At 37.3% G+C, this 26981-nt stretch overlaps 1 protein-coding gene across 1 annotated transcript; it reads right to left on the bottom strand.

Moving 5' to 3' along the window:
• Positions 1 to 1447: 1447 nt before the first annotated feature.
• vdrb (vitamin D receptor b) lies at positions 1448 to 26874 on the bottom strand. The gene is made up of 9 exons (XM_051111960.1): positions 26160 to 26874; positions 14907 to 15051; positions 14628 to 14758; positions 13552 to 13736; positions 11677 to 11776; positions 10013 to 10199; positions 7501 to 7652; positions 6216 to 6332; positions 1448 to 6108 (listed from the first exon to the last, which is right to left on the bottom strand). The coding sequence occupies exons 2-9, from the start codon at positions 15047 to 15049 to the stop codon at positions 5855 to 5857; spliced, it is 1269 nt and encodes a 422-aa protein (XP_050967917.1). The 5' UTR covers positions 15050 to 15051; positions 26160 to 26874; the 3' UTR covers positions 1448 to 5854.
• Positions 26875 to 26981: the final 107 nt, after the last annotated feature.

A 26981-nucleotide genomic window follows, 5' to 3' on the forward strand; every position in this document is an offset into this window, starting at 1 on the left:
CAAGATGGCAGCGCTGTTCACGTCGAGATCCAGTTTAACATAGCTTAGCACACAGCTGACGCTCTTCAAAGACAGTACCAGCATGGTCTGTCCCACAGGCCGATCGCCTCAGTGTGTGTAGAACGTCTCCATCTAGTGACCATGAAAATGAATGCAAGTAAGCTTAACTTTTTTTGTATGAACGTTCTTAGCCTCATATCTATGCAAATCAATGCACACAAAAATACTTATAGAATATGGTGTATACAGCCTTGTGTACTATATATATACACGTTTTACAACTAAAATTAACCTCTCATAACCTATTGTGAATCTCAAGCATCCATATGTGACCCTGGACCACAAAACCAGTCATAAGGGTCAATTTTTCGAAATTGAGCTTTATACATAATCTGAAAACTGAATAAATAACCTTTCCATTGATGTATGGTTTGTTGGGATACGACTATTTGAAAATCTGGAATCTGAGTGTGCAAAAAAATCTAAATATTGAGAAAATCGCCTTTAAAGTTGTCCAAATGAAGCTCTTACTAATGCATATTACTAATCAAAAATTAAGTTTTGATATATTTACAGTAGGAATTTTACTAAATATCTTCATGGAACATGATCTTAATTTCCTAATGATTTTTGGCATAAAAGAAAACTCAATAAATTTGACCCATACAATGTATTTTTGGCTATTGCTACAAATATACCCCAGCGACTTAAGACTGGTTTTGTGGTCCAGGGTCACATATTTTATGAGAAAGCATACAATATAATTATTCATATTCAAGATACATTAATGCACGGTTGGGTATAATGTACCTTTCTAACACTCAATACAGAGAGTAGCGACTACAGTTTTTTTCCTAAAGTGTCCTGTAATTATTAATACAATTATCGTTTTACAGTTATACAGATAGACATATATTATACACGTGGAGACATTTATCCACCTTATTTTTCAATGCAGAAGTAAGCCGTTTTCTGTGAATGTGCAAGACTTCCGGTTAGACGCTGTGGGGAAACAGCGAGAAGAAGTGCAGTAAACAGTAAAACTGTTTGCTCAACAAACTACTGTGTTCATAATTAAGATAATGTATGAAAATAACATGGAAAGACACATCAGTTTGCAATGCCAAGCAGCAAAATAAGCTCTTTTGTACAACTAAAAATAGCTTTAATACTTTGCTTTTTACGGGAAAAGTAAGGTGGATAATATACATTTTAACAGAAAGGCATATCATAGAAATATATACATATATTATATAATATCTAGACAAAGTTTATCATATCTGCCATGTAGAAATGCATTTTAATAACAATAAAATATGTCTTGAGCATAAAAGATGTTTGATGTCCCCTTTAATAACATATTGACAAAAATATTTCTTTTTTTTAGATTAATAGGCTGACACAGCCTACCCCACTCTCCTCTATATGACAGAAAATCAAAGTAATCGGTGTTTATTATTATATTCTTTTATTGATTTGTAAAACATTTGACCAATATTACATGAAATCAGGAACATGAATTTACAATACTTTATGATGTAAAAGAAAAAAAAGAAAACAAAACAGGCAATTTTAACCGTTTCATGAATGGTCATATTCAACTGGTTTTGTCCTGGTGAGCAGGCGTACTACTGTTAGCCTGTAAACAGCTAGCATTTGTATTACAGTTTTCCTTATGGTACCCATTCACTCAGAGACAGAAGTGCTTCCGCACTTATGAGCCATTTAGTGCCACAAACTTTCTATTGATCTCCTGTCCAATGGTGCCCAGACAGAAGAGGAGAGGTAAAGAGCACGTCTCTCTTCATTTTCCCTTTGTCACGGACGACTCTGTCATCAACCGGAATCCATCATCTACTCCATTTTAGGATTGACCAGGCATGAGGTATTGACTGTAGAGTGTAAATGCGTTTTTGAACGAGGTAAAGTTGGAGCAAGTGTGATTTGCAGAGTAGATGACGTCCGCTTGACACGTCGCCGTTCAAAAAGAGACAACGAGAGAAGGCCGTGCTCTGACAGGTTTTGTGTAATTATTTTTGCGGAGCAGCAAAATCCAACTGAGCAGTCAGAATAAAGAAGGGGCGGGGCCTGAGGATGGCCAACCAATCCCAGCAGCAACTGAACACTGTCAATCATGGAAGTGACCACGCCTTAACAGCTCTCAGCTTTCTTGTGAAGGTGTCTGTCTGTCTTGTCTTGTCTGTCCGTGTATGTGGAGGCTTCAACGTGTTGAAGAAAGCTAAAGATACAAATACTGTACACACAGATAATAATAGTTTAAAAAAATCTGATAAAACAGCTGTTAAGGCGTCTTTGTTGTTAAGTGATATTCATACATGAGGTACTGGGTTGTCCATGTGAGCCACTGCACAGCAATAAATACAAACATGAATCATAAAAAAAATACAAATCAAATGTGTCTGTTCCCCAGAGAGGTAGTTTGTTATGGTTACATTTTGGACTCGGAAAAGAGACCAACATCAATTTCATCTTCGTCTCACCATCATCATCATCACCACCGTCACCATGCATACTGTATATTTTGCAATTGTTTAAACGTGACATGTTGTCCTGGTTTGTCTGATCTAGATTAAGTGCTGCAGGGATATTCTCACTCGTTCATCACGAACGAAACAAGTAAGTGAATGATTACAAAAACGCTCAAGACTGGAAGATTACATCGTTTTCCAGTTTAGAATTGAGTGTACACCCTCATCCCACAAAATACTGAGCAGCTTAGTATAGAGAGAAGGCATGAAGACGATAAAATAGACAGTTGAAGGAGAGCAATAAGATCATGAAAGAAAATCATTTCATATATATATATATATATATATATATATATATATATGAAATATGCCCGCACTGGGCTAGAGGTTAGCATTCAATCGTACTTTCCTATATTTGCATACCTACCCACATATACGCACATAACCCTCTGCCTGTGCCGCCACTTGTACACTGATACCAGAATATCAAAACTAGTCTACAAGAAAATATTTTAATCTTTTACATTTGCAAAGTAATACTCATAGATATATATAGCAAACCTTCCATATCATTAAATCTTAAGTGCCATGACTAAGTTATTTAAGAGTAATATACTGAGGAAACAATAACCTTCTCACTCTTTCTCCTTCTCACACAAAAACACACATTCCCCATCAACGCTGGGCCGAATATGCGACACCCAATCCTATATGAATATACTTGGTGTATAGATTAATCGCCCTCACTTCATAGACGCACGCTTCCACAGACACACACTCGCACTGCGCTCGCCTTTCCGAGCGACCGCAGTTTCCAGGTAGTTAAATTCAGCTTACGTGATCATTAAATCGTCGACCCAGTTCCGACACCAAACTCACACCTACAGACAATCTTCATTAACTATGATTAACTCTCATACCACAGAAAAGTTTTTCCTAATGACCCTGAACCCTGACTGAGAAAAAGATTCATACGAATCAGACGTGATTAGAAAAAAAAAAAAAAAAAAAAAAAAAAAAAAGACTTTGTGAAGAGAACGAGATATATAAAGCAACTCTGTAAGCATCAGCCCTCTAATGCGACTCAAGGAGCCCTTGACGACAGCCTCGCAAATATCACTTACAGATATTATACACAGTGGAGAAAAGCATTCTTACGGACTTAAAAAGCATTAAAAGATCAATAAAGATGATTAAGTGTGAACAGCTGAGGCCAAGCTAAGGCAGTTGTGTTTGGTTTTGAGGACACAATGCAGGCAGTGGCTTGTGTGATATTAACATGGTGTCCAAAGACATGCAAAAAAAGTCTATACCATGGGCGACATGGTATTATGTGACTGTAATTACCGTTTAGATGATAACAACCAGCATAAGATGAGAATGTGCTGAGTTGAATGCTGTAATTAGAATATGCTTTGAAAAACCTCCCTGTGCCAACAAAATATCAAATATATCCAGACAGCATGTAACAGTTACTGCAGTTACTGATGACAAAAATTTAAATTGGCAAATAAGCCAAGTCATATTTCCCAAAGCAAAACAGTTATTCGATTAATCTCCCAAAACCTGAGAGGAAGATAACATCGTTCCCAGGTCATAGTTCAAAGTTGAAAAGTGACACTATTTTCAAGTATTCCATTTACTTATATTTCCCACAATTTTTGAATCCCATAATGTAAAAAAAATACTTAATGTAATATTAAGGGAAGAAGATGTATTATTTAAAATGTAAAGAATACATAATTGTATATGGAAGATATGCAGTATCATATGTGACCCTGGACCACAAACTACTCAAGGGTCAATTTTTTGAAACTGAATAAATAACAAATTGATACAACAAATTGAAAATCCGGAAAAAAAAAAAAAAAAAAAAAAAAAAAAAAAAAAAATCAAAACCTTCGCCTTTAAAATTGTTCAAATAAAGTTCTTATCAATGCATATAACTAATCAAAAATCAAGTGGAGATACATTTACAGTAGGAAATTTACAAATTACCTTCATGGGACATAATCTTTACTTAATATCCTAATGATTTTTGGCATAAAAGAAAAATTGATAATTTTGACCCATACAGTGTATTTTTGTATATTGCTAAAAATATACCTGTGCTATTCAAGACTGGTTTTGTGGTCCAGAGTCACATATTAGAGTAATCAAAATTACATCCAGGGAGATTTTTTTTTATTTCGGGTTGAAATATGACCCAGATATTTTTGTTTTAGCTGTGTAACTCTTGCTTGTGTGAAATGTACTATAGTTTTTCATGAATTCATGATAAAAAGCATTCAGGATTCAACGGTGTCATGAGGAAAAAAAGTATGATATCTAACGAAGGGTAAAACTTTGTTAGAGAAAAATGTAATTAGCTGAACTAATCTGAACTAAAAAAAAAAAAAAAAAAAAAAAAGTGTTTCCAAGAAAAACAATGCATGATGGAATGCGAGAGTTGAGAAATATGTAACCTATAGGACATCACAACATTGCAAAGAAGGGAGGTAAAGCTCTCAGCTTTTTAAAACACAATCCATGATTCCTGCATAAACGCACAGTTAGATCGCAGTCTTTGTTTACATATTCATCATAACCAGCCAGGGCTGCAGGGTCTCCCTCTGCTAGATTCTTCCATTAGCCACAAGAAGCGATTATATCAAACTCCATTTACACTGATTCGAAAAGGTACGAATATAGATACTGAGTCTTATTTACAGATTAGCTGCGTGGCGAGCGCTAATGCCGCACTGACCACTTTGCAGAAGCGTCAGGTTATTGGCCAATCACAGCACAGGCAAATAACAGTAGAGAAGACAGCCATTGTTCAGCGACCTATCAGAGATCTGGAGGCAGAGGAAAGGGGGGCGGAGCTGCCGTTTGATTGGTTAAGTGGCTAGGCGAGGGGTGAGTTAGAGCTGTGTGCTTGCATTAGTACTTTTAACCCTGTGCATTTAAAGGCAGGAGGTGAAGAGACAGGACATCAGCAGTAGTGGACAGCGCTTTGGGGACCATGCAGAGGTTTAGAACAGGACCGCACACTCACACACTCATCCTACACATGCAGTGTAATACTGTTGGCTATTGACAATACAGTAAGATATACTGTATTTTGTTGCCACAGTGAAAAACACCATGACCATATTACATTCTCATGAGAATGTCTTCCTTACATAAAACAAATAAACGGAAACATCTATGGCACTACCTAGCCGATTTGTAAATGATGAGGGAATACACTTACACACACACACACCACTCACAAACTTCGTCCTGGAAACTCTGTATGCGTTTAAGGTGATTGTCCATACATTCACTCCACAACCCTCCGGGTCACGCCATTTGACCCGCACGTTTTGTTCCGATTTGAGTTGCTAAGTGACCTGTCCGCCGAACACCTCCAGCACCAGAGGGGTCAGCTGCATGCTGTGTTCGGGCTGGAAAGAAAGTGAGCGGTACTGCTTGGAGTGCTCTTCATTCAGGCTGCGGAGGTCCGCCAGCTTTTGGATCATCTTTGCGTAGAGCAGACGCCCCCCCGGGTGATGCGCACGGATGTACGCCTGCAGAACCTCAGATATATTGTCCTGCAACGCTTCCACTCGCTCGTGGTCTTGCACACCGGGTCGGTCTGCGAGCACACAAACATAGATAAATGACATTCCTGTTTGAAAGCACGGGCTTGTTACATGTGTCTCAGTCGGTCTAATGCTTGGTGCATGTGGGATACACACTGACCTGGAGACAGCAGGCAAATGGCCATCAGCAGCACATGTTCTTCTTCATGTAGGTTGAGTTTTTTCAAGCCCACCTGAAACTTCACCAGAGGCTCCAACAGCTCCAGAGTGTGTCCAGCTGTGCCCCCAAACATACACAACATTAGGATGATTATTATTGTACAAGTGTATGGATCTTTTTCAGGTAACACTTTACAATAAGGTGCCATTTGTTAACATTAATGTATTAACTAACATGAACGAACAATGAACAATATATTACACTATTAAAAATACAGTTGTTCATTGTTTGTTCATGTTAGTTCACAGTGCATTAACTAATGTTAACAAACACAACTTTTGATTTTGAATTCTGCATTAGTAAATGCTGAAAGTAACATGATGATTAATAAACGCTGTAGAAGTATTGTTCATTCTTAGTTTGTTAACTAACGTAGTTAAGTAATGTTAACTAAATCATATTGTAAAGTGTTACCTTTTTATAGTTAATTATCAATTAATATTGGTTATTATATAGTAATTATAATTCATTGTACTTAATATATAATTAACTTCAACTTCATGAAACAACAAACAATACATTCCTGTAATGATCTATATTTACGCTAACTTCTAATGTTAATTTGTACATTCAGGCCTGGTTTCACAGACAGGGTTTTGTCTAATCCTGGCTTAGATTAAACCCTGTCTGTTCATCTTGAGACAAAACAAAGGCACTGATATTTTTTAAGATCAGTCAGTGCAAGATTCTTTCAGTTGAAACAGCTCAGATTACATTTTAGTCTGGGACTAAGGCTTAAGGCTTAAGCCTTGTCTGTGAAACCAGGGGTTACAGTTTAAACATTTAAAATGAATTACATGAACTAGAATGAATTAATGTACAACATTAACCTAGATAAATACTGTAAAAAAATTATTGTTTGTTGCAACTAAATTATACCTAATGCATGTGAAGTTTGAACTTTGTGACGTGTTACTGAAAATGTTAGTACTGTATTCTTTTTAACATTTTAACAATGTCCTTACTACCTGGTAGCTGCATTGCTGTCAGAAAGCTCTCAGATTTCATCAAAAATATACTAATTTGTGTTCTGAAGATGAACGATGGTCTTATGGGTTTGGAACGACATGAGGGTGACTAATTAACGACAGATTTTTAATTTTTGTAATTTCTATTTCAGCTTTATTTCAATTAATGAAAATGATTTTAAATTAGTTTTAGTGAACAACAACAAAACTGCAAACACTGCATGTCAACGCATGAAACAATGTCTATTTTCATGTACCTTTCGTCACATCATTGACGCAGTATTTAAACTCGGGTCCTCCACAGCTCCAGCTCATGTCCTCCAGATTGAAAGACTGGTTGGACCTGAGCATGATCACTTCTATAGCACTGGACTTGAGCAAAGCAATCTGATCTTCAGCTGTCAGCTCTCTGAGACACACAAACAGACGCAAACACACACACACACACACACACGTCAAATGTTGGCTCATGCTGGATTCTGTGAATGGCAGATGTAGAGGGAGTGGGTGCTGAAAACATGACACTCCTATGGTTACCACAGCAACATGCGGTCCATAATGCATATGCATGTACGCACATTCTGAGGAAGCTGGGAAATACACGGAAGTGCACAGAGGCAGGCAAAAAAACATGTACGGAGAGTGACAGTCTATAAGGTCAAACCTATTTTTATGTTCCTGAGGAAATTGAATAGACGATAGTCATGTCAACATTAGCCTGTTGGGAAAAAGGTGGAACTTTCCACAAGCAACCACCACTAAAATGGATGAAAAGAACGTAGAGAACATCCTTGCTCAGGATTTGATTTGTTAACATTTGCTGTTAACTCAACGTCAGGTCATTTAAGATGTACAGTTGAGGTCAAAAGTTTACATACACCTTGCAGAATCTGCAAAATGTTAATTATTTTACCAAAATAAGAGGGAAGATACTAAATGCATGTTATTTTTTTTTTTTATTTAGTACTGACCTGAATAAGATATTGCACATAAAAGACGTTTACATAAAGTCCACAAGAGAAAATAATAAAATGCAAGTCAATGCTACTATTACTTTAAGAATAATAAAAAAAACGATACATGTATTCGTACCGAACCGTCGTGGTACGGGCATCAACGAATACAGGCAATTCACTCTTAGTCCTAAAGGAGGCGCCAGCAGTAATGCAACTCTGTTTGATAACCGCCGGCAGAAGAACAGCGAATGCCAGGAGTTGCGCACTTGAAAACAAAGCCCACTAGACAGTGATCATGTGCTGATTCTGAACGTGTCTCTCACTGACAAAGGAGTATAACGTAACTTTAAAGGCTTGCACACTCAACTGTCTGCGAAATAGAGCTTTGTGCTCTTGTGTCCTACCTCTCTCATTTGGCACAAATCCAAATAGTCCATAATATTTCCATATTTGCAATGCATCCAAATGCTAAACTATTAATTATTATGTAAATTATAGACTTTGTACTTCAGACGCGTTCTAACGGTGACACAGTGAGGCGGGCGCGCTGATGTTTGGTTCACAGTGTTTTATTTTGATAAAGTACCAACTGCGCTGTCAAGTTAGCAATGCTAGAAGCCTGGAACTGATATGTCGTGTGTTTGTGTGCACCGGCGCGATTACTTCAACTTTCATCATACTAGCAAAATCAACCTAAACAAAAAACAAATAGAATGTCGCTTTCTGCCATTTGAGTTTCCTTTCTGTCACAAAACTGAACTGAAACTCGGCAAATATAGGCTACGTTACGTGTCGCACAGTTTTCCCTTTACCTCTCAGTTAACTAAATTAAATCTATTTCAAGTATTTATTCGTTGTATATGTACTGCAGATTTTATAGCCTATATATGACATTAATTTGATATAATATTTAGTATTTTCACATGTAGGTGTTAAAAAAAAAAAAATAGTAATGTGTACTACTATCTGTTTAAAATAAATGAAAAGAAACCTAGCATAGTAGTTTTGATTTTTTTTCTGTTGTACCGAAATCGTATTGAACCGTGACCTTCAAACCTAGGTACATACCGAACAGTGACATCTACGGACCGTTACACCCCTATTATGAAGTGAATTGATCAGTCTGTGCAGAAACTGCACATTATTTACCAAATTACTACCTGTAATCAACAGGCAAACAGGAAATCTGATTCTTTTTGGACAGTTTGTTTTAATGAACAGATTTGTTTACATAATCAGGTAAATTAAATAATATATAAGTAATTATATTATTAAAGCATCCAAAACTAAAGTGAGAAACAGATGTTTTAGTTGTCTAAAGTAAACTTGTCTTACTCTGATAGAAATCGTTAGGTGGAGACGTGGACCGTGCGCGAGCTGAATCGCGCTGCCAGTTAAGACTAACCGATCCATGATTTATTAGAGATTTGTTATCGAATGGTGATCCAACAAATGTTGATTCAAACTAAAGTAACGAGACTGGTTTGAAAATGTAAGTAGTAGAAAGTACAGATATTTGTGTAAAAATGTAAGGAGTAAAAGTAAAAAGTAGTCAGAAAAATACAGTGAAGTAAAGTACTGATACCTGAAAAATCTACTTAAGTACAGTAACGAAGTATTTGTACTTCGTTACTTTCCATCTCTGGTACAGAGTAAAGTTTAAATCTGCAAAATTCAAAACACTACTGAACTCAAATCAAAAAAAAATTTATTAACATTTCTGCTGCTGTTTTTGTGCTGAATTCTTTTGTGCAACTGCAGAATTTCTTTAAATTCTGAATTTTGCCTGATAGACACAAACACAAAATTTTACCTGAATCCAGGAATCATCTTGGCAAAGCCGATGACCTTCTGGATGCTGTAGGAAACCAGGTCAGCCAGGTGAGGAAGCATGGAAAGACTAGTGCCTTCATCCTCCTTTGAGTCTGGACTGGAGCTCAAACCCTGCTCCTGATACATCATCAACAGACTGCTCAGATTCATCTTACGATCTCCCGACTCTATAGATTTGAAGAGAGAGAGAGAGAAAGAAAGAACACAAAAAAGATTAATGTTTGCTTCATCTGAGCAACCTATTAAACTCAACAATCTATGTAACAGATAGACTGGAAGTCTTCCAGCATTTTCTGAACACCGACTAAGGGATTTACACTCCAACTATTTTGAGACATTGGCTGATAATTGTCAACTTATCTGATTAGCAGAAGCTTTATCTCCCCCTTGTGTCTGTTCCAAAATCTGCCTTATATAATACAGCCAGACAACAAAAACTTCTATTTTGAATATTTTAGAAGAAAAAAAGTTCATTTCAGCAAATCTGTGTACATTAAACTTCCTGTCATGTATTATGACTGCACAATTATGGGGAAAATCAAACTTGTTGATTATTTGTCTTGATACTGTAACTGCACTTATTAATTTGAATTTTTTAAAATGAAAATTTTAATAAACACTTGCACTACAAACCACTGAAGACATCTTTCGTGTATGTTTATACAGGTACACGTGACTGGCTGAGCCCGCAGCTCAGCACAACCTCACTGACTGTCAGCGTACTGTGTTCTGCACTCTTGCAAACGCCTTCGTAACAATAAACAAAGCTGTCAACATAGCAGAATAAATCTCTTATTTACACTTTGCCTAAAGAGCAAACAATGCCAAGATATTAGAACAACTGCAAAACACTTTTCCACACAATGCAAGTAGACATAACTGTAATGCTTTAATCAACACTTTTCAAGATTAATTAAATCAGCAGCAGTCACAAAATGAATCCGAATGGTTTAGTATTAAAAACAGAGCTTTTAACTGGTAATTTATTTTAATAATCCAGAAAAAATACACATAAAAAGTACTCATAGTGTGCGCTGTAGGATTATAACAAATGTTATATTTATATACGTTACCAAAACAACTTGCTGCTTCAATGATGAGCCATATATGTGTGTGTGTGTGTGTGTATGTGAATAGTCTGTTTGTCATTAGAGAGGCTCTCCTGTGACGTCAGGCATGGTGAGATGGATGGAGCCTGCTGTGCATATAAGACACACAACCCCCTAACACACAAAAACACGCGCCTCACACTGGGCTGAAAAACATTTCTCAGAAGAAACTTTACAGGTGATTTACACACAAATGAGTGTTTGTGTGCATTTGTATACGTGTGTGTGTGTGTGCTTTTGGTTTATATATCCTGGTGGGGACTTAAACCTGAATACACACATACTAATGGGGACTCGTGTCACGATGGGGACCTAAATTGAGGTCCCCATGGGTACAAAAGCTTATAAATCATACAGAATGAGATTTTTTGAGAAAGTAAAAATGCAGAAAGTTTTCTGTAAGGGTTAGGGTAAGGGCATAGAAAATACAGTGTGGACAGTATACAAACCATTGCGCCTATGGAGAGTCCCCACAAAGATAATAAACCAGACATGTGTGTGTGTGTGTGTGTGTGTGTGTGTGTGTGTGTGTCACCTGGAGAATGGTTGAAGGAGTCTGAGGAGGCATCTGATAGTGAATGAAGAGACGCGGCTCGGCTGGCACTACGTGTAACTGGACCCTCTCTAACTGGAGGCTGCAAAACAAAACACACATAAACATATGAACACACTGAAAAAATTAGCAAAGGATGCCTAAGACAGCAAAAGTGGACCCAAAAAGTATTTAAATAATTAAAAATGTAGGAACGTCCCTGCATTGTATAACAAAATATCAAAACATTCGGGATATCATATACGCACAGCGCCGTTCAAAAGATTGTGATTAGTGACATGATTTTTTTTTTTTTTTTTTTTTGAAAGAAATCAATACTGATATTCATCAAGGACATATTAAATAGATCAAAAGTAGAAGATGCTGTTTTTTTTTTTTTTTTTTAACTTTCTATACATCAAAGAATTCTTAAATTGTATCATGGTTTTCAACATATACAAGATAATAAGAAATCAGCATATCTGAAGGATCATGTGACACTGAAGACTGGAGTAATGGCTGCTGATATATAACATTTCATTTTATATATTAAATATATTAAAATAGAAAACAGCCATTTTAAATAGTAATACTATATTCACAATAATACTGTTTTTTCTGTATTTATGATCACATAAATACAAATCATTTTTACACCAGTTGGTTGAGAGACAGTTATGAGTTAGTTATGAGAAAAGCTGCAGATGCCACTTGGTTTGATAATGCAGGCAACATTAAAAGATTAGTTCACTTCCAGAACAAAAATTTACAGATAATTTACTCACCTCCTTGTCATCTAAAATGTTCATGTCTTTCTTTCTTCAGTCGTAAAGAAATTATGTTTTATGACAAAAAGATTTCAGGATTTTTCTCTAGTGGACTTCTATGGTGCCCGCAAGTCTGAACTTCCAAAATTCGGTTTAAATGCAGCTTCAAAGGGCTCCAAATGATCCCAGACAAGGAATAAAGATCTTATCTAGCTTCAAACTAGATAGAAGTCCACTATATGTAAAAAAAATCCTGAAATGTTTTACTCAAGAAACAATTTCTTTATGACTGAGGAAAGAAACAAGGGGGTGATTACATTTATTCATTTATTCTTTTATGCTCGTTTTGCCTTTCTCTCCATGAACTCTGTGTATTCTGGCTCAAGACAGTTAGAGTATGTTGAAAAACTTGATCGTATTTTCTCCCTCAACTCCCTCATTTCAAAATCATCCTACATCTCTGCAGAAGTACCGACCCAGTCTTTGCAAAGTGAACATGCAAAGAAGATCAAACACCTTTAACAAAAAAGATAAAACAGCAATATAGGACGACTCTGAAGTTGAGGGAGAACATGAGATGGGAGTTTTTTGACATAACCTAACTGTCATGAACCGGAAAAAAAAAACAGTCCAGGCAGAGTAAGACAAGATGAGCGTTTGACATTAAAAAGTATATAAATTGTATTATTGTTTTTATGAAAATAACCGACTGTTACGCTAGATAGAGACACCGTTCTTTCTCAGCTGTGATCGTTTACAACTGTATTTGGGATCGTTTGAAGCTGCATTTAAACTGCATTTTGGAAGTTCAAAATCGGGGCACCATAGCAGTCCATTATATGGAGAAAAATGCTGAAATATTTTCCTCAAAAAACATAATATCTTTACGACTGAAGAAAGAAGAAAGAAAGACACACATGAACATCTTGGATGACAAGGGGGTGAGTACATTATCTGTAAATCTTTATTTTAGAAGTGGACTTCTCCTTTAAGTGTCACTAAAATGTCCAAAACCTCATTGGGCCCACTGTACAAGAATATCTTAAAACTGTCTGAAACTAAGAAAGTGGTATACAGAAAGAGAATGGAGAAAATCAGATGATTGGTTTACTCTGAAGCGTGAGAAGTCGGAATAGGAATCGTCATAGGTTTTGTGATGTGCATCCACCAGCGTATCAATGATGCTGCGCTGCTCCTCTGAAAGCCGGGGCTTCTGCGCCTCCCTCTGCGCCTCCTCATCCTTTCTCCTCTGGATCAGCTCCTTTTTCCTCTGAACTTCCTCATCTGTCAGTATAACTGAAAGCAAAAGAAAGATGAGTATCATTACTATGCTCATGCAATATAATTTTAAAACAGGTAAAATACAGATGAGAAACTACAATCCTATGTCGTTCTCCTGTGTTATATTACGACTATAATTCATTATAACTTATTTTAGTATGGTTTGATAGAGCTCAGTTTAATCAATAGCTTTCATTTAATTCAGTCTCATAGACACTGATGAGGTGGAGAACAATTCCTCACACCATTTTTACTTGTAGAAATCTATTTTTCTTTCTTTCTAAAACAGCTAAAACTACTGGATACTTCTCATCCTTTTCCCCTACTAATCTAAGCATTATTATTAATCTTCAGTCTCTCTAAATAAAAATTAAACTATTTGTTTTTAGGCTAAAAGCAATATTCAGGTTTATAGTTATTATGATTGCTGGGCTCAGTTAAACATTTACATCAAATATTTCCTCTTTGCACGTGACGCTTGTTTAAAAAAAACAGCAATGTGAGAACGTACAAGCTGTTCTTTCCGTTGATGATTCTTCAAAACACAACAGCAACCAAACATTGTGAAATCCATAATCTGAAGTACCTTTCACTTTCAAAATGATTTGCAAAGAGCTGACACTCACAAATCATGCGCTCACGAATGGCGAATCTACTTCCTTATACTAAGTATTCACAAGAGCCTTTCGGTACCTTCTGTGAATGGATCATCTTACTTGCTTTTGTTTGGAATAACCTTACACACAGCATACCATTCCCCTCAAGACTGTAAAAATTACATTTGGAAGCTTCTGAGACTCCAGGTTAAATCAAATCTAAACTATAATTAAAACGTGATGTAACAAAGTATATCTTGGCTCTTAGGAAACAGTGTTCCAAGATGTGTCATGTTGGCTAGTAACTCACACTCTTTCATCATGCCAATATCCAGGCAACGCTTGAGTCTGCAGGCCTGGCAGTGACGACGGTTATCTTTAGTGATGGTGCAGCTTCCATTAAAAGGACAGGTAAAGCTGGCCTTCCGCTTCATACTGCGCCTAATGAACACACACGCAAAAATGATAAAAATAGTCTGGCAGTGGCACATTGGTTACAGATAATATGTGTTAATGTGTTTCTTAATGAACACTGGTGTAAATGTGCGAATGCCAAATTGGATGAGGTAAAGTGTGTGAGTGTGTGTACCTGAAGAAGCCTTTGCAGCCCTCGCAGGTCATCGCATTAAAGTGAAAGCCAGTGGCTTTGTCTCCACACACACCACAGATCCGTGGAACATTGCGGTCAAACTCATCTGGCACTTGAGTGGATGTACTAACGGCTGACTCCATCACTGCAGGAGACGAGGGAGGAGAAACATAGTCAAACATACAGAGTTGCGCATTTACGAGGAGGATGGGAAGAAAAACACAGATTGCAATATTACAATTTCAAAGAACTGGCTTCAAACAATATATTTTAACATGTAAATTATTCCTGCGATGACAAAGCTAAATTTTCAGCAACCATTACTCCAGTCTTCTTGTCACATGATCCTTCACAAATCGCTGATTAAATGCTGATTTGTTGCTCAAGAAACTTTTTTCTTATTATTAATGTTTGAATGATACTCAAAATAAGAAAATAATTCTGCCAGCAGGTGGCGGTAAGTGTCTTTATGAGTCATTCATTCATTTAATTCGTTCAAAAGGCTGATTCATTTAGGAATGAAGTAAATGGCTTTCTTTATGAATAGGCTTTTGAATCATTGGTTCATAAGATTTGTTCGAAACACGCAACGGTTCTGCTATGGCTTCAAACGTAATATGTTCTCTGCAAAATTGAGCAAAAACACTTAATATAGTGTTTAAAATATAACACAACGTCTTATTTGACTACTTTTTGGTCACTACTTTTTTTTTTTGAGGTAAATGTGACATTGTTTACATGCTGTTATATTAACGTCTTTCTGTGGTTGAAACACTGAGCGATTACATGAGACAGCATACAGATTTCGGGAAGTTGTACTCTTTCTAACATACCTTCGGACGTTCATTCATGTTTATTTTGTGCTGTAACATTAACTGGTTGAAGTGGAGGAGACGATTAGTTCATGTGCGCTTTGCGCTGCCACTTCTCTTGAACTGAGGCGCTACAGCAATCTGTCACTCACATTAAACAACACCAAAACAATATCTATTGTTTGAAAATTGTAATTAAATGGACAGAATTTGAAATCGGAGACTTTCTTTCATATCAAAAGTAACAGCACAAAGCTTATCACAATTTATTCAGAGACGCGCTACAACGTTGCATTCATTAAATGACATCAGACTAGACTAAGAATCGATTGTTTTGAAAAAATGAAAACGTTATTTTATTTACGTTTTTTTTTTTTTTTTTTTTTACCTAGTCCTACTGAAAAGTATCAAGTATCACATTTACCACATACATTTTATCCAGCAAAAACAAGTTATTATTATTAAAATAATTGAACATCAATAATAACCAATAAAAACTGAGCACCACATCAGAATATTAGAATGATTTCTGAAGGATCATGTGACTGAGTGAGGTAACTGTTGCTGACATTTTTAAATTTATCAAAAGAATTAATTACATTTTAAAACACAAAATAGAAAACAATGACTTTTGATCAAATAAATGCAGCCTTGGTGAGCATAAGAGACTTCTTTCATGAACATTAACAGATTTGGATTAGTCAAAAGTTTTGATCAGTAGTGTATATAAAGCAGAAAAAAAAAAACGAAACAAAAGGAAATGTCCTCTTTCTTCACCACAGACTGACAGCATAACAAAGCCACAAATCATAACTGACATTCTTTAGCAAGTGTTGAATAATTAACAGTCCTTTAATACAACAATAAATCATTCTGATTAAAGCCATGAGGCCAGTATCACAAACTGAATGGGGGGAAAAAAACAGAGTTCTTTATGTAAGCATCACTAATGTATGCGCATTGATAAAAAGCGTACAAGATAGAGGGGAATATTAATTAGCTATCAGTGCTACACCATTGAGGAAGGGCAGGAGGATTTTAGTGGTTGTAGGAGACAGTGCAAATGAAAACAAACAGATGTCAGCTTTAATATCTCCATCAGAAGCTTTTTTGAAAAAATAAAAAAAAAAGAACAAGGTCAGCAAACACATAAACACAAGATCATTACAGACCCACTGAACAACCCATGAGGAACAGCATCCATGCTGAAATGAGTCAGAGGTCAAAGTGACACACCAATTCAAACAGCTAAAAAGCATCAGGTGATAAGAATATTGTCACAATAAATGTGTATATGATAACAGCACGCGATTAACTCTTCAAACTTATCACTGTCGTAACGCATGGGATCAGCACAAAAAGTGGAGATCTATGTGAAAGTTCGCAGGGCCATCACGACTCAGTGTATACAAACAGGAACAGCGCAAACCAAATAAACATACCTCGCATAGAGGGTGATGTCACCGTTTTCCTGTTTTCACTCAGTAAGTTATGAGGAAATTCCTACTTTGAGGTAAAAAAACACCTTTTGTGAGCTCCTTTTGGTATAAACACAGAATCTTTGGCCTGGAAAATATGTTAAAAGCTTCATATATGGCAAGTTTACATACTTAAATACTAGTTGAGCTTTAGTACGCACACACACGACGTGACCTCTTCAAGAGAAAGTTCTCAAATTACTCTAATGCACACAGAAAACTCACACTAATAAAACCATTTCAAAACACTTCAGCACATAATGATGCATTTATCTAAATTGGGCTGTTCATTTATTCATCTATTCAAAATGTGCGAAACATTTGCAATCCCCGTTTGTGAAGATTTAGTTGGCAGTCGGCCACAAACATGGCACTACTTATGTGCATATTTTTGAAGGTATCCTGCAGATGGACGTTGTTATTTTTCTTGGCTTTTCCAGTAATGACAATGATTGTTTTTGCTTGTCAATATTCAGACAGATTCAAAAAGAGAGACAGAAGTAAATTATATTACAATAATAAATCTACCAAAAATAAATAAAGAGTGTTCTAATAAAATGATTGTGAACTATGAAGCATTACAGGCTTACAGTGGGTCTGTCATTAAATAAGAAAACAGACTGGCATTTATTTAAAAAACAACAACAAAAAAAAAGTAATGCAATTCATGTACTTTTTAGGTCTTTTTACTTCATACATGCTTACATAAGCACATCTCGGTGCACTCAAGTGCAGGAAAAAAGTCATTGAGTTTCATTATTCTGGATTGTACCTAATTTCTCAACAGCCTGTGGAAAGAAAAATCTTTTAAATAATAAAGTAGACTTAGTGAAGTGAACTGTATGAGTGATTAGCCTCACTATACAATATAGTCCTCATCAACTAATATTACGAGCAATGCTCTGCATTACACTCAATAATCTAAAACGAACCTAACGATTTCAAGTGCAAAATAAAGATTTAAAGGTTAGGAGCACAAATCCATTTACTAATACTGTTTTCCTGATAATCATAACATGAGAATAATGTCGAAAGGGCTCTCTGAAATCTCTTTAGGACACTAAAAGCAGTCATTCTAAAATAAATAAAACAAATTTAGCCCTTGCTTTCACAAGTCTCTAAAATCATTAACAGATTTTGGACTGTGCACATCACATCTCTGCTATTCGTACTTGCTTCAGTATATGGCTCTTGTTATCAACGCACACATAGCACGAAGGAGATAAGAGACTTTCCGAAAATGCTAAATGTGTCTTAATTGGTCGGTCAGGTTAATGTTTCACCTGATGCCACACAGCATCTAGGAAAGCTGAGAACACCTGGGATATTTTAGGTCTGGACATGTGAAGACTGCATGACCGACACTTTGACTGCGGCCTCGCTACATGTATGATCGTTGATACCCTTTAAGGTAGTTCAGAGTTAATGATTGAACTGACTGAAGCATCACATAGCACTAACAAGTATGTAGGCCAAGGTGTACGAGAAAGACTGTCCCTCTTCAGCAGAATGACCTGGTTATGAGTGCAATGGCCTGTTTATCATACAAGAGAACATGAGGTACCGCATGACTGAAACGGAGATCGCCTCCGAAGTAACATGCATGGCGGTTATCTTTTAATCGAAATACGGTAAGAATTGACTTTGACCTCCTTTCCAAAAACAAATGGAGAGAGCAAAGTCATTGCTGATAACCAGAGATTAGTATATTCCATAACATATCGCCAGTGGTTATTGTGTAACATGCACTGTTCATGCTATAGTAACTCTATAACATGTAGCTATGGTGATGGTTCAATCGACACGCGTAACTATGGCTCCTTCGCAATAAATACTTCTAGTGACTGCATTATGCGGGGTCGACTTTGTAACTAGTGTGACATTTAGGCATAGTTAGGTCATAAATTTAAGTAAACACAGGAAAGCGCCCCAGCCCTTGCAGCAGAGGCTGAGGGGCGCCTGTGTGCAGGACAGGACAGAGATGCTGTCAGGGTTTCATAAACCTTCATTAGCTATGACAACAGACAGAGACAGACTCACACGGCAGGAATGCCAGGCCTGGCATGGAGACCATGTGGAAAACACAGGAACACATGCAACATCACATGCTAAAGCCCTGTAGAAATGTTCTCACACTTGGAGCAACCTGGCAAACTGGCTTCGACGGCTATGATGGCAGAACGATCAGCAGACCCATAAAAGCCATAAAAACAGACAGAGACTTTGAGACAAACTGTCCTACACATTTCCTCCACACACACACACGGCAAGGAAATACGTGTGTATGTGTAACGCGCAGAGCCAGTTGGGTCAGTTCGGGTCCAGAACACACAGAAACTGCTGTTGTCCTCACACGAACCCTACTGGAAACACACTGCCAGATTATAACACTGCCACACACTCACACACACACACAACACACAAAATTCCACAAGTACACCACACAAATACAAACTAAGCCTCATGCCAAGCAACACTCTATGAAGACATGGTAAAGTCATTTTTCTGTCGGATTCTTTCAGAGATTTCCATTGCATAGGGTAGAAACATAGAAACGTTACGTAAATGTTTAAGTAATTGTTTATGCTAGATGTCTAACCACAGGCAGCATCTGCATTAACATACCGCTCGGGAGCCGGAACAGAGTTGAAATCAAGCTGGTTTAGATTTAACCCCAAAAAATGTGGTAAACTCACAAATTCAACCCATGTAGGCCAACATCATATCCTCAAAGGACTAAAATCGCTTCAGCATAAACACAACTTAAAAAAACAGTTCACACAAAAATGAAAATTCAGTCATTTACTCACCCTCATGTCATTTCAAACCTGTATGATTTACTTCTGTGGAATACACAAGATAATATTTTGAGAAATGCATGTATATTTTTGTCCAAACAATGGAAATCAGTGGTAACCAAAACCGTTTGGTTACCAACATTCTTGGGTATTAAGACAACTATGGCTTAATATAACGTAAATTATGTCTCTTACTGAAATATGTAGTAGAAAACCCATGAAAGATTTGTGTTATTTAAAAGAATATCCACATCATTACATATTTTGGACTATGGGGAGCGCCATTATTTTGATTATGTAGAACGGTTGTACTCAGTGAGCTATTGGCACTGAGTTATGTTATTATTACCGCAACACAGCTCGGAAAATAAAATACTGATACGATGCTACGTGTAGGGTGCTCTCCCACCTGTAGATCGATTGCTTTCTTCCGAAACAGGGATTAAAATTATTACAATGTTGCTTTTTATTCTAGGTGCGGTTCGCTTTCACACAGCAAAGTTTCTAAACGGACCAAAATGTGTTAATACAAGTCACGCGCAAGTAAACTGTCCACTCATTGGTCCAAAGTTCCAAAAGCTGTTTTCTGGTAATGTGTTAAACGTCCGGTTCAAAATCCGCCATAGGGAAATAATGAGAAGAATATCGAAGTGCAGTAAACAGTAAAACAGTTTGCACTACAAACCAGTGTGTTCATAATTAAAATAATACATTAAAATAATATGGTAAGACACACCAGTTTGCAATATCAAGCAGCAAAATGAGCTTTTTGTGCAGCTAAAAATAGGTGGAAGTGGATGAGACCAGAAGCCAGACACAAAAAAAAAAAATATGTACAAATGGCTGCACCCGCTCTTATTGGAAAAATAAGATGGATAGCCTGGTTCGTTGGTCCGTTGGATCGGATTGTTTTCTCACTACAACTGAACTGCTCCAGAGTTTGTTTTCAATCGAGCCGAGACCACCTCGTTCAGGCAATCTCAAACCGATTGTTTTGGCGCGGGTCCGAGCGCGATTGCCATGTTCGCATATGCCCAAGCGAACCGAGCTAAGAGGGGAAACGCGCCAGGTTCCGAAACAAAGTGCTAGGTGTGAAAGCACTTCACTGTTAGTAGACCACAGCTACTGAAAGAGCTTACAAACTATGTAAACATGCCGACTCTTGTCATGACGCTGCAGCCACTGAAGGAGTTTCTCAACCCGGATTTCACTCGAGATCCGGGTGCGCCCTGCTGAAAAAAAAAACAAAAAACAGCTAAAACCAGCCTAAGCCGTTTTTTTTAAGCAGTGCGTTTAGACTCTGCGTAGTAAGGATGGGCGATATGGGCTTAAAAATGTATCACAATAATTTCTGGTATTTATTGCAATAACGATATCAATGACAATAACTCAGGGAATCCTGTTTCTCTAGAGAAAAGTATTATCTTTCCTATTTTGACCCAAAATAGAGCATAACTAAGTACACACGTACAATGTAATGACTGTTTTATTCATTGGAAGCTGGAGGGCGCCCTTGCGCAGAAACTCCACATATGCTTTTAGCAGAAATAATAGTACTGAGGATGCTCCAGGAAATCTCTAATCCAGTTATTGCTGTATCTGAATAAAACGCAGATAGAGAAATTTTAACTGAGGAAATTTGACAATAAACATACAACTGCTACAATATATGTTTTGTCTGCCTTTTTCAAGCAATCTTGGGTGACATATTTTTTTAAAGATAAAGTATATTTATAATGCAATGCTAATCAACATAGCTTCTATAATACTATAAAATAGTATGATTTCTGCCTCATTCTGTGATATGAAGCAAAACTGCATCGCACACGTGCTACTGTAGACTTTATCGTTATTATAGCGGGAAGACTAATTCTTATCACAGGGAAAATTTTTACCGGTATATCGCAAACAATAAGATATCACTACTTTGTAGGGAAAATCGATGGTACAGCATTTGGTTTAAGCTTATGCTTATATCCATCACACTTGTAAGCTCTTTCAGTAGCTGTGGTCATTGTATCAGTATTTTATTTTCCAAGTTGATCCAGATCAGTGCCAGTAGCTCACTGAGTACAACCGTTCTATGTAATCAAAATAATGGTGCCCTCCATAGTCCAAAATGTGTATATAACAATGTGGATTTTTTTAAACGTAAATCTTTCATGTGTTTTCTACTAGATATTTCAGTAAGAGACATCATTTATGTTATATTAAGCCATACAAGTCTTCATACCCAGGATTCCCTTTCACAATATCTTCTTTTATGTTGCACTGAAGAAAAGAAATTCATACAGATTGGAACAACACCAGGCTGAGTAAATGATGACATAATTTTACTTTTACAGTGAAGACTGCAGCAACATCTTTTCTTTTTAATTTTACTTTTACCTCAGAATTAATTTATTTATGTATTTATTTAGCATTACATAATTATTATTATTACAGTTTCAGGACATAGGTAAAAAGCTGCCACTGAACTGGTACCCTAAGATACAAAAGCTAAAAGGCATATGTACACTTTAGGTACTAACATGCACCTTTAAAGTGTTAGTTCACCAAAAAAATGTCAGAACGCCGACTCCAGCATCAGCTGCAACACATGTATGCATTGTGGAGGTCTCGTGAACATGCGGCGGAGACTGACGCGGAAGAGAAGAGATTGTTGAATAAAGTTGCTGTTTTTGTTTTCTTCATGCACATTTTCATAGCTTCATAAAATTACTGATGTCACATTAAATATTTTAACGTTGTCCTTACTACATTTCCGGGCCTTAAATGTGTCAGTTATTTTTGTGTAATGACCACTAAACTTTATAAGTATAATTTATGTACACTTAGTAAGTATGTAATTAGGGTGACACAAGATCCCTCCACTTCCTGATCACCGTGTCTGACTGTATATTATCCCTTACATACTGCAGGACTATTCAAAGTAGCTATAGGATCTTACAGAAAATCAATGCAATGAAAAGAAATACAAAAGCTAACATACATTTTCTGTGTTATTTCAGTCTATTTGACTCTCAGTCTATGTAGGTTTAGCGAAGCCATATATAGCAATGTCAAGCACTGAGCAAATAGTACCAATCCACAGTAGCTGAAGATACGCTGCGCAAAGACATACATTAATCATTTATCATTCCATCATGCTGAAAAACCTCCCCACACTGAACATCAATTATTTCTTAACTGTTAAATTCATCATAAGCAAACAAATATTATTTAAAAGAGATGCAAAGACAAAGATAGCACTGTAAAATATTAGCCACAGTAAATAAACAAACATCAGGCCAACACTGCATGAGTTACATTTCAAAAATGGCCTGAAGTCAAATTTAGGCTGTTTACTAATGAAAAATCTTTCTCAGCTCTGAATAGCCTTTTTACGTATTCGTCTTTGGTTACCCTTGCCGTAACGCGACCACTCACTCTGTCCGTGCAAAACACGGGGCAAGAACACACACATGACCAGAAAAGTGTAATTGACTCCTCCTTCCTCTTTCCTCCCTTTTCCCTCCTTCCGTACAGGGGGTCTTTCTACCCTGTGTCCAATCCCAGTGGTCTGCATGCACACACACGCATACACACACATACAGAGCCAACTTCCCCTTCAATGGGCCTCTCTACAGGGCTACAGTCAAGGCCTCACAGCTTCTGCCTAGAGTTACAGAAACTACACACAGGCACACACATTCCAGCCTCTGAAATGAGCACCACCACAATAACAACCTAAACATCACAATCCAGCTCCTTTAAACAAAAGGAACATATCATCAGTACAACCTACATACAGACAGACTTGTACAAAGGATGTCCTGCACGACACAGACTCAGAATCAATCATGATTATGAACGTTTTATACAGGTGCATGGGTATTCTGGACTATACTGCACATGTAAACATCCAGTATAGGACGATATAGATTCTGCTATTCTGGTCCATTCTGGAGCTCAGCAGAAAACAAATCCACGTATTTTCAGTCACTTATCCTGCACTGAAAGCAAAGACGTTTTAGAAAGAGGGGGAAAATGGAAATGTGTGCACATATAGTTTGTGTGTGTACACAATATGGTTCAAAAGTTTAGGGTTTGTAAGATTTATCAATGTTTTTGAAAGAAGTCTCTCACCAAGCTTACCAAGGCTGCGTTTATTTGATCAGAACACAGAGAAAAACTGTAATAATGTGAAATAATAAAACTATTTAAAAGAACCGTTTTCTATTTTCATGTATTTTAAAATATAATTTATTCATGTGGTGGCAAAGCTGACATTTTTAGCAACATTTTAACTTCAATCTTCAGTGTCACATGATTGGAGAACCATATTATCAATGTTTAAAACAGTCAAGCAGCTTAATCTTTTTGTGGAAACAACAACCTTTTTCAGGATTATTTGACGAATAGAAAGAAAGAGTTCAAAAGAACATACATCTTTACCGTCTCTTTTGATTAATTTAATGCATTCTCGCTTGTTAAAAGTATTTGTTCTTTTGTTTTGTTTTTTAAATAAGGGACTGATCCCAAACTTTCAAACAGTAGTGTACATAGGAAAGACACAAAAGGGAAAGAGGGGTTTTGAAATCTTTCCAGGGTATCACGTCTAATCTTGTTACATGGTTGGCTATCTTATACTATTTCCACTCAAATTAGAAAACCACAACCCTGAATTTGCACAACAGAGCATCGTTTCCAAAACAACCACTTCTACCAGTTGCATTACAGCTACACAAACACATTACCTGACACACACTGCAAACCTATTAGCCAATCCAACATGGGACAAGGGTAACCATTACATTGATTTTAAAGGTCTACCTCCTGACATCAACCTAAACAACTAGAAAGTATGAGAATTAATATGACCAGCCGTTCACTTTTGACCATGCTTGTCTGACATGCCCGAACTAGTTGTCCATTAGGAACGGTGGAAAAAGTCCTGGCCCAGTTCAGCGGACATGTTAAACAAACTATGCAAACTACAACAGATTCTCAACATACCAACAGCACAATGTGCTTTCATGTCAGAGTCACACGCTCTTTCTCCTATATGACCCACAAGGGCATTATGTTCAACAATACTGATAAGGTTTCAGTGTATTAGGTTTTTAATAAACCATTTATAATGTTTTACTTTCATCATCAGGTTTTATAAAACATACAGGATTCCATCAGGGTAAAATAGTTCATTTGGACATTTTGTTCCGAGCATAGTGTAAAAAGGACGATAATATTTATTACATGACTGCAGAAGATTAACAAGCACAAGAAAACACATTTTAAAATTGTTTAAATTAAACCACAACTTTAAATTACAATTAAACATTACAGAGAAATAAGCAAATGCATAATAGATAGTGTCTTTACGTATATTTAAACATGCACATGTGTTAAAACATATGAATGAAAGTTTAATTATTTTGAAACTATTGTAGTGTATATTAACTAATCATCTATTAAACATTATAGAATATAGCAGTGTTTGGTAATATTACCAAATAAACCTATTATAAAGTGATACCGCAAACACACACACATACATAAAAAAAACATGAATCGCTACGCACGTTTCGTTATGAATTAGTTTAGTACATCTCAGACATTACAGTTAGTCAGCTCAATACCTAAACCAGTAACTTTAAAACTATAGAAGCGATGTTGTCGCTGTGGCTGGATGATGTCGCAGTTAGAAATTACTGCAACAGATGAGCCGATACGCAGCTATACTATCAAACTCATTCCTGTTACATGCTTTTACATTGCTTTGGGTGTAATTAATGCCTTTTTAGCACGAATTAACTACTTTTAAGTCATCCTTCAGAACTAGCTGTACTCGGAGGCATGCAAAGTTTTCCACGTTGGGTAACTTGCCAAGGTCGGTGTTTAAATTGAATTCAATCAGTGCAACGAGACAGATGCATCAAAGACACGCAACGAATAAATAAACGGGTATTAAAGTGACAAACGTGTTTAGCTAAGCAACTAACGTTAACACAGCAACTCTCTCTCCCTCTCTGGATCTCATGTGCAAGGTTTAAAAAAAAACAGTCACTTGAGTAGGTTACCTAACATTAGCAGACTAGCAGCTTTTGTTTTGAATTGCATTAGTGTTCGCGCAAGGTTCACTTTGGTAATCGTGTGTGTTAGAGTAAACTGCTTGCTTCGTACCTGCGTGCAACTTTTCCGATCAAGCGAGATGTGACTTTTGCTGCTTCACTCCAGCCCGTAACTTGTAAATCTTGTTTTTTTCACGCCGAGAACTTGGCGCCAGCTCACATGCTAGCACGCCGAGAAAACACGCCCACCGCCTCGGCAGCTCAGCCCGCAGAGGGGTCGCCTCGCTCCGCGTCCGTCCAGCCGCGCCGCAGCCCCGTACTCGCGGCGGTCGAGCCTCTGGAGGAGCTAGTCGACGAGATGCTAACGAATTACGCTGGCTGTAGCAGCTTTGCAATCCATCCCGTGCAGATTTTATCGCGAGTCCGTGGATTAACTAAAGGCAAAATAACACGGCCAAAAATATCGCTCGATTCTGAAAGCACTTCCTCCGCGCCCCGTGGGTGATTCGCAGTTTCCGGGCACAAAACAAACTTTGAACCCACGCTGGTTAGGACTGTAAAAATGTTGTACTTGACCCTAAATAGATGGGACTCCGTGTAATTACGCCCCGCCCCGACTCTACCCTGTACGGCGGATTTTCCTCCAATAACGGATCAAAGACTGTGCTGTGAGCGTGCCTCCGCTGTTTTGGTTGGTGTGACATCCTCTGCCACGCGTGCACTGTTTGGACAGGTCGGTTGTTCGTAAAGCGCGTGGGGACAACTCCCACATTCCACAAGCAAAACACACTCACTCACACGCACGCACGAACCCCACTGCATTCACAGGCGAGCTCGCTGCGCGCGCGCACACACATTCACACACACTCACGCGCGCGAGGGGTGTGTCGTGACGTCAGAGGCTTCAACGAGGTAAACAGTTTGTCCGCATGAG

The sequence above is a fragment of the Labeo rohita genome, chromosome 6 (assembly GCF_022985175.1).
Source record: "Labeo rohita strain BAU-BD-2019 chromosome 6, IGBB_LRoh.1.0, whole genome shotgun sequence".
Classification (NCBI taxonomy): domain Eukaryota; kingdom Metazoa; phylum Chordata; class Actinopteri; order Cypriniformes; family Cyprinidae; genus Labeo; species Labeo rohita.

What these genes read in the sequence shown, in the direction of transcription:
- vdrb (XM_051111960.1), bottom strand. Translation starts at nt 15,049, where the DNA reads ATGGAGTCAGCCGTTAGTACATCCACTCAAGTGCCAGATGAGTTTGAC. An exon ending in GGCTGCAAAGGCTTCTTCAG is followed by an intron (nt 14,759 to 14,906) that starts GTACACACACTC and finishes TGTGTTCATTAG; the next exon opens with GCGCAGTATGAAGCGGAAGG. An exon ending in CCGACTTCTCACGCTTCAGA is followed by an intron (nt 11,777 to 13,551) that starts GTAAACCAATCA and finishes TTTGTTTTGCAG; the next exon opens with CCTCCAGTTAGAGAGGGTCC.